We start from the raw sequence: 16649 nt of genomic DNA, 5'->3' as shown, positions 1-16649 counted from the left end.
GTTAGAAGCGGTCTCCCTGACATCCCAAGTTAGAGGGATTCCTCATGCACCATTTACCCAGTTCGTTAGAAGCGGTCTCCCTGACATCCCAAGTTAGAGGGATTCCTCATGCACCATTTACCCAGGTCGTTAGAAGCGGTTTCCAAGTCAAGATTCACATCCCCAAATGTGCTGGTTAAATTCTTTAATATCAAATGAGAGAACTCATCACACAAGTCAGAGTTATTCTTAAATTAAATCTTTATTCACTTAATAATAAGGGAGCAGGTCATTACAACATACACATATAAAGAGATTCAATTGAGTGCTTTACGATAATGATGGCTGGTCAACCCACGGGACAACAGTACAAAGGTCTTTCATAGATGCTTTTCAACCTACATGACGACTAATAGATGTATAGAACAGGTCACAAGGTTAAGATTTGTATGAAAGATATCATTCTCAGCAGACAGTAGCTGCTGTAAAAACAGTACGCTTTGTGTAGAGACCAGGGTCATCTCTCCCTGGTACCGTATAGAACAGAAACATTAACTCATGCTCTGGAATGCTGTCTCTTTAGGTTAGATCACCCAAAAGACATTGTAAATCTCCTGTAAATGTTATCTCCCAGAGGCCCATCCTCAGTAGAACACACAGACACAATAGTTCTAAGAACCCTCTATTCTGTAGCATAAAACAACCATTTGATCTAATAAAAGTATTATAACATAATGTTGCAGTTTTGCTCTGTGTCCACTGAAAGTTGACTAGTAACAACAACTGGGACAAAAAAAGTCACCCACCATGAGACCCACTAAATCAGGTGTAACACATACTGACTAACGAGGTGACACCAATCAGTGCGCCCTACGTGCTAACGTCCAACCTCAAAACATAAATGGAGAAACCAAAGACTGTAACACCTTAAAAGAATGATCACCACCAACAGACAACAACTTCCATTTCACATTATAATCAACTACAATGCTTCACATTCTACATTAACATGGTGTCTACTGGCTGGCAACAATTAAAAACAAGAAAACAAGTGTATTCTTTTCCCTTCCTAAAACTCACTTGCTTCTAGAACTCTCGTCCCCTTGGAACATAACTCATCTCTAATACGCAAAGTCAAAATAATGTGTGATCCAAGGACCGCACTGGCTAAACACAAATCTTTTTGACTGCCCAACCATGAAACAATCAGAAACTAAGTTGTCCTCATCATGGACACAAGCACCAAAAACGCTGTTGTTTTGACAAGTAGCAATAAATCACTGATATCGATTAGGGGGGAGGTCAGATTGTACTTGCTGTTGAAACTAACATCTAAAAAAAACACATGGAAATGGGAGATATCTTTTAGCTCACTAGTTAGAGGACAACCTACAGAAGACATTCAGCTGGTCCTTCTGTAGCTCAGTTGGTAGAGCATGGCGCTTGTAACGCCAGGGTAGTGGGTTCGATCCCCGGGACCACCCATACGTAGAATGTATGCACACATGACTGTAAGTCGCTTTGGATAAAAGCGTCTGCTAAATGGCATTTATTATATTAGCTACATTTTGGAGTGATGCACTTATTTGTCATCACTCATCGATATCACGTTGAAATCCATTGTGCCGAGAGGAGGGAGATGAGGTTGCACATCCTGTTAAAACAGCTCAAAAACCACACGGAATCTGTGAATAATGTGTACATCACTGGTTAGAGGACCATTTGTAGAAAACAGCTCGCCGCATTTTGACTCAAGTGGGTCACCAACGTGGTAAGTGTAACAAATCTTTTTGTTAGTCACTTAGTCTCATAAATAGTACTCTTCCATTTCAGAGGCTGGATTTTCCCCTGAGGCTAATATCCAGATCATGCTGAAATCAATAGAACAGGGGGCAAACGTTTAGGGTTCTACATTGTGACATCATTTATCCTAGGATAGGATAAAGTAATCCTTCTCACCCCCCTTAAAAGATTTAGATGCACTATTGTAAAGTGGCTGTTCCACTGGATGTCATAAGGTGAATGCACCAATTTGTAAGTCGCTCTGGATAAGAGCGTCTGCTAAATTACTTAAATGTAAATGTAAATGTAAATCATTAAAATACTCCTTCTACACTGTTACAACATTCTACATTGTGACATCATTAAAATACTCCTACTACAATGTTACAACATTCTACATTGTGAAATCATTAAAATACTCCTACTACAATGTTACAACATTCTACATTGTGAAATCATTAAAATACTCCTACTACACTGTTAAAACATTCTACATTGTGACATCATTAAAATACTCCTTCTACACTGTTACAACATTCTACATTGTGACATCATTAAAATACTCCTACTACAATGTTAAAACATTCTACATTGTGACATCATTAAAATACTCCTACTACACTGTTAAAACATTCTACATTGTGACATCATTAAAATACTCCTACTACAATGTTAAAACATTCTACAGTGTGACATCATATCATTGACATGTATGTATTTTCTGATGTTTGATCAGAGATATTTTTTCAGAGTATCTCCGGTCACACTGATCAACGCTATGAGATTTCTCTCCTGTGTGTTCTCTGGTGTATCTTCAGAGAGCTAGATTGAACAAAACTCTTCCCACATACAGTACAGCTATAAGATGTCTCCTGTGTGTGTTCTCTGGTGTGTCTTCAGAAGGCTAGATGTAAAAAAAAAAAAAAAAAAACTTCCCACATTGAGTACAGCTTTAGGGTTTCTCTCCTGTGTGTGTTCTCTGGTGAAGAGTCAGAGCTCTTGATTGACCAAAACTCTTCCCACATTGACCACAGCTATAAGGTTTCTCTCCTGTGTGTATTCTCTGGTGTGATATCAGGGTGCTTCTGTGAGTAAAACTCTTCCCACATTGATTACAGCTAAAAGGTTTCTCTCCTGTGTGTATTCTCTGGTGTAGAGTCAGAGCTCTTGATTGACCAAAACTCTTCCCACATTGACCACAGCTATAAGGTTTCTCTCCTGTGTGAATTCTCTGGTGGTATATCAGGCTGGTTGACTGAGAAAAACTCCTCCCACATTGAACACAGCTATAAGGTTTCTCTCCTGTGTGTGTTCTCTGGTGTGATATCAGGCTTTTTAGCTGAGTAAAATTCTTCCCACATTGATCACAGAAATGAGGTTTCTCTCCTGTGTGTGTTCTCTGGTGAAGAGTCAGATTGCTCAAAAAAGCAAAATTCTTCCCACATTCATCACAGCTATACGGTTTCTCTCCTGTGTGTATTCTCTGGTGTGATATCAGGGTGCTTTTGTGAGTAAAACTCTTCCCACATTGATTACAGCTAAAAGGTTTCTCTCCTGTGTGTATTCTCTGGTGTAGAGTCAGAGCGCTTGATTGACCAAAACTCTTCCCACACTGATTACAGCTATATGGTTTCTCTCCTGTGTGAATTCTCTGGTGTGATATCAGGCTGGTTGGTTGACCAAAACTCTTCCCACATTGAACACAGCTATAAGGTTTCTCTCCTGTGTGTGTTCTCTGGTGTGATGTTAGCTGGCCAGATGTCCTCCATCTCTTCCCACATTGACCACAGCTATAGGGTTTCTCTCCTGTGTGTGTTCTCTGGTGTAGAGTCAGAGTGCAAGATGCACCAAAACTCTCCCCACATTGACCACAGCTATATGATTTATCTCCTGTGTGTGTTCTCTGATGAATTGTAATGCCTGATGAGGTGAATCTCTTCCCACGGTCAGAGGAGCAATGAGTTATTTTCCCTGTGGATATCTGCAGGTGTTTATTGAAACTTGTCTCTGCCTCTTCAGCGTCATGAGGTTGTTGAGGCTCCCCAGAGGATCCACGATAGTCCCGTCTCTCTCCTGTGTGAACAACAAAGTCAGACAGATGATTAAAGGCCCACAACAGCGGTAATCACTGTAAAAGGTGATGCCAACAGCGTAGCCATGATGTTGAACAACAATTCATGCCTGTAATGAATGTTAAAATGATTTGACAGTTGTCTTAAAATGAGCAAGAAGTCATATTTTGTCTTGTTTTCACATTAGTAGTAACATCTAAGATTGTAGACTATAAATAAGTTATTCATGTTGTTGAAACTCTAACCGCTAGTTATGGATGTAGTATATCTGCTAATGAGGAAACCACTAGTTATGGATGTAGTATATCTGGTAATGAGGAAACCACTAGTTATGGATGTAGTATATCTGGTAATGAGGAAACCACTAGTTATGGATGTAGTATATCTGGTAATGAGGAAACCACTAGTTATGGATGTAGTATATCTGCTAATGAGGAAACCACTAGTTATGGATGTAGTATATCTGCTAATGAGGAACCCGCTAGTTATGGATGTAGTATTGATATATATCTGTCTGGAGCAAAAATGGTGGGCAAAGATTTTAGTTTTTCACAATGTATTCTGAATGTGAATGGGGGAAAACTCAGGGAAGTAACCTCCATGTCCAGGTTGCTTATGAGAGCATTTCACACTACTTTGGATTATAATTATAAGGCTTGTTTGAATGTCCTGCTTAATATAATGTTTGTGTCGTCATCACAAATCAAATCAACCGCTTTGTACTTAAAAAACACTTCAACCAGTAAAATGCTCTTTGTCTTTTCCATCAGCCTGACAATGAGGGTTTGTTCACGATTTTACTAACAACAACATAGACCTACTGTAGGACCCATAACTTCACCTAACAACAACATAGACCTACTGTAGGACCCATTACTTCACCTAACAATAACATAGACCTACTGTAGGACCCATAACTTCACCTAAAAACAACATAGACCTACTGTAGGACCCATAACAATAACATAGACCTACTGTAGGACCCATAACTTCACCTAACAACAACATAGACCTACTGTAGGACCCATAACTTCACCTAACAACAACATAGACCTACTGTAGGACCCATAACTTCACCTAAAAACAACAACATAGACCTACTGTAGGACCCATAACTTCACCTAACAACAACATAGACCTACTGTAGGACCCATAACTTCACCTAACAACAACATAGACCTACTGTTGGACCCATAACAATAACATAGACCTACTGTAGGACCCATAACTTCACCTAACAACAACATAGACCTACTGTAGGACCCAAAACTTCAACTAACAACAACATAGACCTACTGTAGGACCCATTACTTCACCTAACAATAACATAGACCTACTGTAGGACCCATAACTTCACCTAACAACAACATAGACCTACTGTAGGACCCATAAAAACAACATAGACCTACTGTAGGACCCATAACTTCACCTAACAACATAGACCTACTGTAACAACATAGACCTACTGTAGGACCCATAACAACATAGACCTACACCCATAACTTCACCTAACATAGACCTACTGTAGGACCCATAACTTCACCTAACAACAACATAGACCTACTGTAGGACCCATAAACCTAACAACAACATAGACCTACTGTAGGACCCATAACTTCACCTAACAACAACATAGACCTACTGTAGGACCCATAACCTAACAACAACATAGACCTACTGTAGGACCCATAACTTCACCTAACAACAACATAGACCTACTGTAGGACCCATAACTTCACCTAACAACAACATAGACCTACTGTAGGACCCATAACCTAACAATAACATAGACCTACTGTAGGACCCATAACTTCACCTAACAACAACATAGACCTACTGTAGGACCCATAAAAACAACATAGACCTACTGTAGGACCCATAACTTCACCTAATAACAACATAGACCTACTGTAGGACCCATAACTTCACCTAACGATAACATAGACCTACTGTAGGACCCATAACTTCACCTAACGACAACATAGACCTACTGTAGGACCCATAACTTCACCTAACAACAACATAGACCTACCGTAGGACCCATTACTTCACCTAACAACAACATAGACCTACTGTAGGACCCATAACTTCAACTAACAACAACATAGACCTACTGTAGGACCCATAACAACAACATAGACCTACTGTAGGACCCATAACTTCACCTAACAACAACATAGACCTACTGTAGGACCCATAACTTCACCTAACAACAACATAGACCTACTGTAGGACCCATAACTTCACCTAACAACAACATAGACCTACTGTAGGACCCATAACTTCACCTAACAACAACATAGACCTACTGTAGGACCCATAACTTCACCTAACAACAACATAGACCTACTGTAGGACCCATAACTTCAACTAACAACAACATAGACCTACTGTAGGACCCATAACAACATAGACCTACTGTAGGACCCATAACTTCACCTAACAACAACATAGACCTACTGTAGGACCCATAACTTCACCTAACAACAACATAGACCTACTGTAGGACCCATAACTTCACCTAACAACAACATAGACCTACTGTAGGACCCATTACTTCACCTAACAACAAATACAGAAAAATCATTTAGTATTTCAGGTGAAACATGGAAACTAAAATGTCTTTGTCGTGACATTTCATAACCTGATCACCAGATAATTTTGTGGATAATCCCACAAGGCTACTCTGTAATGTGTTGTCATTCTAAATGTCCTGAATAAAGGAAAATATCTGTGTGTGTTGTATAATAGCCTGTCCATCAAGGAACAGTTCTCTACACATTATGAGCAAAGTATCTCTGTGTGCAAACAGACTAACGAGAGCCTACAGTAAATCAAGCAGAATACCACGTGGAGCACAGATGATGATGTGCAAGTAGATATACTGGTGTGCAAAAGAGCAAAAAAAATAATAATTAAAAACATGGGGATGAGGTAGGCAGTTGGATGGGCTATTTACAGATGGGCTGTGTACAGCTGCAGTGATTGGGAAGCTGCTCAGATTGCTGATGCTTAAAGTTAGTGAGGGAGATATAAGTCTTCAACTTCAGAGATTTTCGCAATTCGTTCCAGTCATTGCCAGCAAAGAACTGGAAGGAAAGGCGGCCAAAGGAGATGACCAGTGAGATAAATCAGCTGGAGCGCGTGCTACGCGTGGGTGTTGCTATGGGTTTGGCGACAAATATTTAGCAAGGGCCATCCGACAAGAGCATACAGGTCGCAGTGGTGGGTGGTACAGTGGGGAGAACAAGTATTTGATGCACTGCCGATTTTGCAGGTTCTTTTACTTACAAAGCATGTAAACTGTAATTTTTTTTTATCATAGGTACACTTCAACTCTGAGAGACGGAATCTAAAACAAAAATCCAGAAAATCACATTGTATGATTTTTAAGTAATGAATTTGAATTTTCCTCCTTCTGGTTAGATTATCTTGATCTCTGCTCCCTCGAGTCATTTGTGTGTCTTAATTATTTGATCAAACAGCATGCTTAAAGCATCAGACCAGTTCAGTACATACAGTTGATTTTAAAACACATAAAGGTGGGTATATATATGGACAAATACAAACAACATTTCAACCAATCATGTAGTAGAATGACTCTTGGTTGACCGAGATTTATTTTAGGTGGGGACAGCACTAGAACGTGATTTTGGGGTTCCTGAGTGGTGCAGCGGTCTAAGACACTGCATCTCAGTGCTTGAGGCGTCACTACAGACACCCCGGTTCGAGTCCAGGCTGTGTTTACAACCGGCTGTGGGGTTAGGGTTGTGAATTAGGGTTAGGGTTAACCCTACACTAACCCTAACCCTACATTTTAAATCAAACATAGTTCATTCAGAAAGTTCAGACCTGTTAAGGGAATTTTTATCAATGATGACTAATTATGTATACATTTCAATCAGGACTGACTAATCAGAATACTATTATTTTACTGTATATGTACTAATCCAAATACTATTATGTTACTGTATATGTACTGATCAGAATACTATTATGTTGCTGTATATGTATGAGTTTTCTTTCTTGATCCCAGTACTGAATATAATGTGTGTGAATGTGGTCAAGAGTTAGAACAATGACGGTCTGTTCCTTGGTAGGAATGAATGAACGATATCTTCAGCCTGGCTAGAATGCTTATCTACACGAGAAGACCTTGGCTCGTAAATTATATTAAATTGGTAGGGAGACTGATGTGGGAAGGCTTGAGATACAGCCTTTGTACTGGAACGGAGATGACACCGGTTGGTGCTGAAACTAATGACGTCATTTTCAGTTTATAACCTGTGGTAAACTGTATCGTGTTCAGTACTCTCGTGAATAAACTCTGCCGATTGACTTTAAGACTGGGCTCTTTCCATTATTATAGAATAAGGGTCTTACAAATCCTTATGAATTGACAGAGTGTCTAATTTTGATTGGGTATTAAAACATAGAGCAATTTAATTCCTGTAACAAGACCCCTCCCCTTTTCCACATTTGTTACGTTACAGCTTTATTTTAAAATGTATTTAAAAAACAGAATCCTCAGTAATCGACACACAATAATGACAAAGTGAAACAGGTAAAAAACAGAAATACCTTATTTACATACGTATTCAGACCCTTTGCTATGAGACTTTCAGGTGCACCCTGTTTCCATTAACCATCCTTGAGATGTATCTACAACTTGTTCAGTGTGTGGTAAATTCAATTGATTGGATATGATTTGAAAGGCACACCTGTCTATATAAGGTCCAAGAGTTGACAGTGCATGTCAGAGCAAAAACCAAGCAATGAGGTCGAAGGAATTGTCCTTAGAGCTCCGAGACAGGATTGTGTCGAGGCACAGATCTGGGAAAGGGTACCAAAAAAATTCTGCAGCATTGAAGGTCCCTAAGAACACAGTGGCCTCCATCATTCTTAAATGGAATACTCTTCCTAGAGCTGGTCACCCAGCCAAACTGAGAAGGGCCTTGGTCAGGGAGGTGACCAAAAACCTGATGGTCACTCTGACAGAGCTCCAAAGTTCCTCTGTGGAGATGGGAGAATCTTCCAGGAGGACAACCATCTCTGCAGCACTCCACCAATATAAAACATTCATGAAAATACAAGTGTCTCACATGTATCGAAAGCCTAGAATCTTGCTAATCCAACTGCGTTGTCAGATTTAAGAAAGGATTTACTGCGAAAGAATATGATGTGATTATCTGAGCATAGAGCCCCATAAAAAAAAAACATTTTAACCAGCACAAGCATAACATAATCACAACCTGCATTAAAATAAATTGTTTACCTTTGACAATCTTCATCTGCTTGCAATTCCAATGCTCATTGTTACACAATTAATGATCGTTTGTTTGATAAAATCTGTTTTTAGCCTAACACGAAACATTTTGTGAACTGCTTGTGTCGTGAATTACGTCTCATTCCATTTTCGAAGACACATTCCAGGTAAATAACTCACACAGAACGTGACTTTTCCAGTCATGTTTGGATTCACTGCAATCAACTGGTTTATCTGTAATACAATCAAACCTTATGGGCCATTTCGCGGGATGTATTGACTGAAAGAAACTGATTTGAAGACAACAAGTAATGACATCATTGTGCACCAATGATTTGCCCGCTGTTTCGTTGATTGACTGTCTTTTAACCCAATGACCACTGATCGTCTTGAAATCTAGCTGGGTAGAAAGCCAATGAGCTGAGCTAAACGGCAATACGCCATGTTTATGTGTTGCAAGACCAACCCATGTAGTAAGCTCCAGCGTAAAGAGAGTGATTCGCTATTGATGTTTCATACCGGAAGGAGAAACACATATTACGCTCTGCATTGTTTGGTGAACGCGCAGATTCAGCTGTTTATATATCAATCATTATGGCGACTAACTCAGGGAAAGCTAAATCTAAGTCTAGATATACAGATGTACACACAACTTTGGAATAAATTGATTGGGAAGGTGAGACAGAGATTGTTGTAGGACGATTCATTTAGCGATTGTGGAGGAATATTTTTTGAACGGGAGTGGACATCGTTTTGGACTGGTAAGTTCTTATCATGCTAATGCCCTTGTTTGAAATTAATAATATAAAATATTATTTGTGATTTTTTATTTATTTTAGAAGCAATATTTGTAATGTCATGAAATGTGAGATGCGTGTGTCTGCCGCCCCACCCCAACCCACATGAAATAGCCTATTTGAGGCTGTTGAGGAGAGGGCAGGACCACATCAATGGCCAAAGTGAAATGGAGACAGTAGATCTAGCTGAAATGTCAGAATATAAAAGAGACAGTAGATCAAGCTGGTCATAATAATATATTCAACCTTATGTTCCCTGTACTCTCTCTCTCTCTCTATATATATATATATCTGTTTATTATACCTGCTGATACAGGGCTCATATGTGCAACTATTCTAACTGACCATTTTCTTTCACAGTGACACAGACTCCAAATGGGAGTCTTATCCGGTGTCCTGTGTGAATTTAAGTATGCTCTCTCTAATTCTCTCTTTCTCTCTCGGAGGACCTGAGCCCTAGGACCATGCGCCAGGACTACCTGGCATGATGACTCCTTGCTGTCCCCAGTCCACCTTTTTGCCTTTCTAGGGAGTTTTTCCTAGCCACCGTGCTTCTCCACCTGCGTTGCTTGCTGTTTGGGGTTTTAGGCTGGGGCTATATAAATTGATTTGATTTGCTAGAGGACTGAGGGTCTTCCAAATATTGAAAGTGTGTAAATAGTTACCCATGTTATTTTGTATATATATATATATACACACATACATATATATATATATACACACATACATATATATATATATATATATATTTCTTCATATATTTTTAAATCAATTAGAATACCATCTTGGTATTTTGTATATAGTTATTTGTTTCTAAATGTATACCTTCACCAATTTGGCCACTTGGGTATATTTGGGTTTCTTGTGTGGGACACCTGGGTGACTTCATGATAAATGTCATGTAGCACACTCATTTTGGAAGTTATCATTCTGAAACTTTGCACAAGTACTGTTGCCCTCTTATGTTTTTCACTGAAATTGTCCCCATCATCCTATCTGAATGTTTGTTTTATCTTGTTCATTTTAAAGATGATGATACAAAAATAAAAAACATATGTTTTTTTCATTGTTTCATCTAAACCAGATCGATCTATTGTGTTATATTCTCCTACATTCAATTCACATGTACACAAACTTCAGAGTGTTTTCTTTCAAATGGTACCAATATGCATATCCTTGGTTCTGTGCCTGAGCTACAGGCTGGTAGATTTGATATATGCATATCCTTGGTTCTGTGCCTGAGCTACAGGCTGTTAGATTTGATATATGCATATCCTTGGTTCTGTGCCTGAGCTACAGGCTGGTAGATTTGATATATGCATATCCTTGGTTCTGTGCCTGAGCTACAGGCTGTTAGATTTGATATATGCATATCCTTGGTTCTGTGCCTGAGCTACAGGCTGGTAGATTTGATATATGCATATCCTTGGTTCTGTGCCTGAGCTACAGGCTGTTAGATTTGATATATGCATATCCTTGGTTCTGTGCCTGAGCTACAGGCTGTTAGATTTGATATATGCATATCCTTGGTTCTGTGCCTGAGCTACAGGCTGGTAGATTTGATATATGCATATCCTTGGTTCTGTGCCTGAGCTACAGGCTGTTAGATTTGATATATGCATATCCTTGGTTCTGTGCCTGAGCTACAGGCTGTTAGATTTGATATATGCATATCCTTGGTTCTGTGCCTGAGCTACAGGCTGGTAGATTTGGGTCTTCAGGCGGAAATTGCACAAAGTAGGGGGGAGCTGTAAGAGGTTTTAAGCACACAACCAAGACAACACAGGAGTGGCTTCGGGACAAGTCTCTGATTGTCCTTGAGTGGCCAAGCCAGAGCCCGGATTTGAGCCCAATCTAACATCTCTGGAGAGATGTAAACATAGCTGTGCAGTGATGTTCCCCATCCAACCTGACAGAGCAAGAGAGGATCTGCAGAGAAGGATGGGAGAAACTCCCCAAATGCAGGTGTGCCAAATACATTTGCTAAATGAAAGGGAAAAAATTATTGAATCAATTTTAGAATAAGGCTTTAAACAAAATGTGGAAAAAGTCAAGGGGTCATACTACTTTCCGATTGTATACAGCAACAGCTCCCCCATAAGGGGTCATACTACTTTCCCATAAGGGGTCATACTACTTCCCCATAAGGGGTCATACTACTTCCCCATAAGGGGTCATACTACTTTCCCATAAGGGGTCATACTACTTTCCCATAAGGGGTCATACTACTTTCCCATAAGGGGTCATACTACTTCCCCATAAGGGGTCATACTACTTACAGGGGTCCCCCCATAAGGGGTCATACATACTACTCCCCATAAGGGGTCATACTACTTTCCCATAAGGGGTCATACTACTCCCATAAGGGGTCATACTACTTTCCCATAAGGGGTCATACTACTTTCCCATAAGGGGTCATACTACTTTCCCATAAGGGGTCATACTCCCCATAAGGGGTCAACTACTTTCCCATAAGGGTAGCTCCCCCATAAGGGGTCATACTACTTCATACTCCCATAAGGGGTCATACTACTCCCCCATAAGGGGTCATACTACTCCCCCATAAGGGGGGGTCATACTACTTTCCCATAAGGGGTCATACTACTCCCCCATAAGGGGTCATACTACTTTCCAATTGTATACAGCAACAGCTCCCCCATAAGGGGTCATACTACTAAGGGGTCATACCCCCATAAGGGGTCATACTACTTTCCCATAAGGGGTCATACTACTTTCCCATAAGGGGTCATACTACTCCCCCATAAGGGGTCATACTACTTTCCCATAAGGGGTCATACTACTCCCCATAAGGGGTCATACTACTTTCCCATAAGGGGTCATACTACTTTCCCATAAGGGGTCATACTACTCCCCCATAAGGGGTCATACTACTTTCCCATAAGGGGTCATACTACTTTCCCATAAGGGGTCATACTACTTTCCCATAAGGGGTCATACTACTTTCCCATAAGGGGTCATACTACTTTCCCATAAGGGGTCATACTACTTTCCCCCATAAGGGGTCATACTACTTTCCCATAAGGGGTCATACTACTTTCCCATAAGGGGTCATACTACTCCCCCATAAGGGGTCATACTACTCCCCCATAAGGGGTCATACTACTTTCCCATAAGGGGTCATACTACTTTCCCATAAGGGGTCATACTACTTTCCCATAAGGGGTCATACTACTCCCCATAAGGGGTCATACTACTTCCCCATAAGGGGTCATACTACTTTCCGATTGTATACAGCAACAGCTCCCCCATAAGCATTCCTATATTTTCTGTAGATCTTATATCCCTGTATTGCTACTGCTGTATAAAAGGAATTATCTCAGTGAGTTTCAGAGATGAACAGTACAGTGCATTCCAAATTCAATAAACAGGCAAGTAAACAAAAAATGTTTTCAAATAAAACCTATTCCAGAAAATGTCAAAGCGTATATAGAGACTGTCGACGAATCGCGTTCAGATTGTCATGCTGTGACACGCAGTTCCTAAGCTAATTCTCACGAATTCCCTTTTTAAAGTCAGGGTATGAGTCGAGAAACAGGCCTATTGACCTTGAAAGTACGTAATGTTACGATTGCAAAGCTACACGATATTACAGGGAACAAGTTAATTATCTCACATCTCTGAAAATATTTGTAATGTTGTGCTTCTTGTTCACAATTCATGGGTAATTCATGCCAATATTCTTTTCATTAAGCTGTTAATACGAATCGAAAGGAGTTTCCAATATCCTCATTTCTTAAAGTATTTCTGGTGAAGTCATAGTGATACACAAGCTAGGTCTATTTGATACATTGCCATCCCATGGCAGCGTTTACCAGCCACCAGGTTCAGAAAAAAAAGAGTGTTTTATGACGAAACGTTTTTTTCAAATCCGTCAAGAAACCAACTTAGACTTTACAGAGAAATGCTTTACTTACAAGCCCTTAACCAACAGTGCAGTTCAAGAAGAAGAAAACGTTTACCAAGTAGACTAAAATAAAAAGTCATAATAAAAAGTAACACAATGAGAATAACAATAACAGGCAATATAGAGGGGCACCGGTACAGAGTCAGTGTGGAGGCTATATACCGAGTCAGTGTGGAGGCTATATACCGAGTCAGTGTGGAGGCTATATACCGAGTCAGTGTGGAGGTATTTCTGGTGAAGTCATATATACCGAGTCAGTGTGGAGGCTATATACAGGGGGCACCGGTCCCAGTCAATGTGGAGGCTATATACAGGGGGTACCAGGTTCAGAGAGTGTGGAGGCTAAACAGGGGGTTTTACAAGTCAGTGTGGAGGCTATATACAGGGGGTACAGAGAAATGCTTTACTACAAGCCCTTACAGAGTCAATGTGGAGGCTATATACAGGGGGTACCGAAATAAAAGTCATAATATAAAGTAACACAATGAGAATGTGGAGGCTATATACAGGGGCACCAGTACAGAGTCAGTGTGGAGGCTATATACAGGGGGTACCGGTACAGTCAGTGTGGAGGCTATATACAGGGGGTACCGAGTACAGAGTCCATGTGGAGGCTATATACAGGGGGTACCGGTACCGAGTCAATGTGGAGGCTATATACAGGGGGCACCGGTACAGAGTCAATGTGCAGGGGTACAGGCTAGTTGAGGTAATCTGTACATGAAGGTGGGGGCGTAGTGACTATGCATAGGTAACAAACAACCAGTGAGTAGTAGCAGTGCACAAAAGAGAGGGGGGGGGGTTCAATGTCAATTATCCGGTGGTGATTTTATGAATTGTTCAGCATCTTATGGCTTGGGGGTAGAAGCTGTTGAGGAGGCTTTTGGTCCTAGACTTGGCACTCTGGTGCCGCTTGCCGTGGGTTAGCAGAGAAAACAGTCTATGACTTGGGTGACTGGAGTCTCTGACAATTTTGTGGGCTTTCCTCTGACACCACCTAGTATATAGGTCCTGGATGGAAGGAAGCTTGACCCCAGTGATGTACTGGGCCTTACGCACTACCCTCTGTAGTGCCTTAGGGTCAGATGCCGAGCAGTTGCCACACCAGGCGGTGATGCAACCGGTCAGGATGCTCTCAATGGTGCAGCTGAATTAACTTTTGAGGATCTGGGGACCCATGGCAAATCTTTTCAGTCTCCTGAGGGGGAAAAGATTTTGTTGTGCCCTCTTCATGAATGTCTTGGTATATACCCACGTGGGAGATTGAAAGATGAACTGAGGTCTACACTCCAGTCCAGTTGATGGTGGTAATGCACCTTAAAGTTGGTTGCCAACCGCCATATAAAGTCCAAAGAAGAAAAAGCAGCCTGAAGGAAGGAGAAATTACGAGAAACTAATTTGGTTTACCATTTGGGGCGTCGCAACTGGTTACCTATTTTGATGTGATATGAAAGTATCATGTGAAATTATTTTGATGTGATATGAAAGTATTATGTGAAATTATTTTGATGTGATATTAAAGTATTATGTGAAATTATTTTGATGTGATATTAAAGTATTATGTGAAATTATTTTGATGTGATATGAAAGTATTATGTGAAATTATTTTGATGTGATATGAAAGTATTATGTGAAATTATTTTGATGTGATATGAAAGTATTATGTGAGTACAGCAATTTGTTTGTAGAAACGTATCGCAAATTGATTGATTATGGATTCACATTTAGATGGAATATTTGACGGCTGCCAGAGCCAGTCTACCTCTGAAAGAAACAGTCCTTGGACCTTGAGGAGTAACGGGGGCAGCAATCACATGAATATGTGACGGCTGCCAGAGCCAGTCTACCTCTGAAAGAAACAGTCCTTGGACCTTGAGGAGTAACGGGGGCAGCAATCACAAAGCGAACTCCCTGCCGGTAAAAAGGGATGGGGCTGGAGAAATGCAACCATCCATGACATCAACATTATTGTTTTAACCATGTTTTGAGGATATACAGTGTTCGTTTATATTTACTGACAAACATTGGAGTAAAAGAAAGCTTATATTTTGGAGTTCTGATGGGGTACGACAGTTGACCTAAGCTCATGAGGCATTTATAAGTGATTTCTTCAAGAAACAATGGGCACATATCATTAATGTATAAGTCCCAAAATGGATGTAACAACTGCTGATTGCCCCTTTAAGACTACAGGCTAATCTAATAGGAGATATTGAGGACTACAGTAGTTCATGCATTGGATGCATTTGATCAATTGTTGGCCCACTCTTGATGTTCTACACGTTACAGTGCAGCTTCAGCCATTCCTACAGAACAACATTAAAGTGTAGAACCCCTTTACTGCATATTGGTTCAACGACTGCAGAGACGGTACTTACTGGTGTTAAACAGATCTCCAACCTCCTCTTCTTCCTCCAATGTGACAGTCATCTCCTCCTCTTCCTCCTCTTCTTTCACTGAAACGTCTTTCTCTTCTTCTTTCACGGTAACAGCCTCACCCTCTACTTGTTTTTGTATTGTAACAGCTTCCTCTTCCTCCTCCTCTTTGATGAGAGCTTCTTTATCAGGAGGAGAGCAGCTTGGTGAACTCATGGTCGGAGATGTTAGCATTAGCGACTAGCCTAGTTCTAAGCTAACGTAGCAAACCAGCTAGCTGACAAACAATGTAAATATATAATTAAGTGGGTCATCAAGTACATACGACAGAAGTGTGTTTAATACACAGCGCGAATATACACCAAAACAGTGTAAAGAGCGTGAATGTTGTAGCTATGTTTGCTAGAAAGCTACCGAGGTGTCTGACTCGCTGTTGTTGTTGAAGGAGCGTC

General features: G+C 40.5%; 1 protein-coding gene and 1 long non-coding RNA gene across 4 annotated transcripts; both read right to left on the bottom strand.

The window, feature by feature from the left end:
* Positions 1–222: 222 nt before the first annotated feature.
* On the bottom strand, positions 223–16640 carry LOC127925677 (zinc finger protein 271-like). The gene is made up of 2 exons (XM_052510735.1): positions 16200–16640; positions 223–3834 (listed from the first exon to the last, which is right to left on the bottom strand). Exons 1-2 carry the CDS (start codon positions 16429–16431, stop codon positions 2714–2716), a joined length of 1353 nt encoding a protein of 450 aa, XP_052366695.1. The 5' UTR covers positions 16432–16640; the 3' UTR covers positions 223–2713.
* On the bottom strand, positions 5182–6375 carry LOC127925678 (uncharacterized). 3 transcript variants are annotated; one of them, XR_008121927.1, is made up of 3 exons: positions 5903–6375; positions 5508–5548; positions 5182–5207 (listed from the first exon to the last, which is right to left on the bottom strand). It is a non-coding gene; the product is annotated as an uncharacterized LOC127925678 (long non-coding RNA). The 3 variants fall into 3 exon arrangements; XR_008121925.1 differs by lacking the exon at positions 5182–5207 and adding an exon at positions 5368–5393; XR_008121926.1 differs by lacking the exons at positions 5182–5207; positions 5508–5548 and adding exons at positions 5368–5393; positions 5431–5490 and having other exon boundaries at positions 5922–6375.
* Positions 16641–16649: the final 9 nt, after the last annotated feature.

This window comes from Oncorhynchus keta, unplaced genomic scaffold, assembly GCF_023373465.1.
Source record: "Oncorhynchus keta strain PuntledgeMale-10-30-2019 unplaced genomic scaffold, Oket_V2 Un_contig_6068_pilon_pilon, whole genome shotgun sequence".
Lineage (NCBI taxonomy): Eukaryota > Metazoa > Chordata > Actinopteri > Salmoniformes > Salmonidae > Oncorhynchus > Oncorhynchus keta.
Note: the sequence above shows the minus strand (reverse complement) of the source record. Positions and strands in the feature narration are given on the sequence as shown.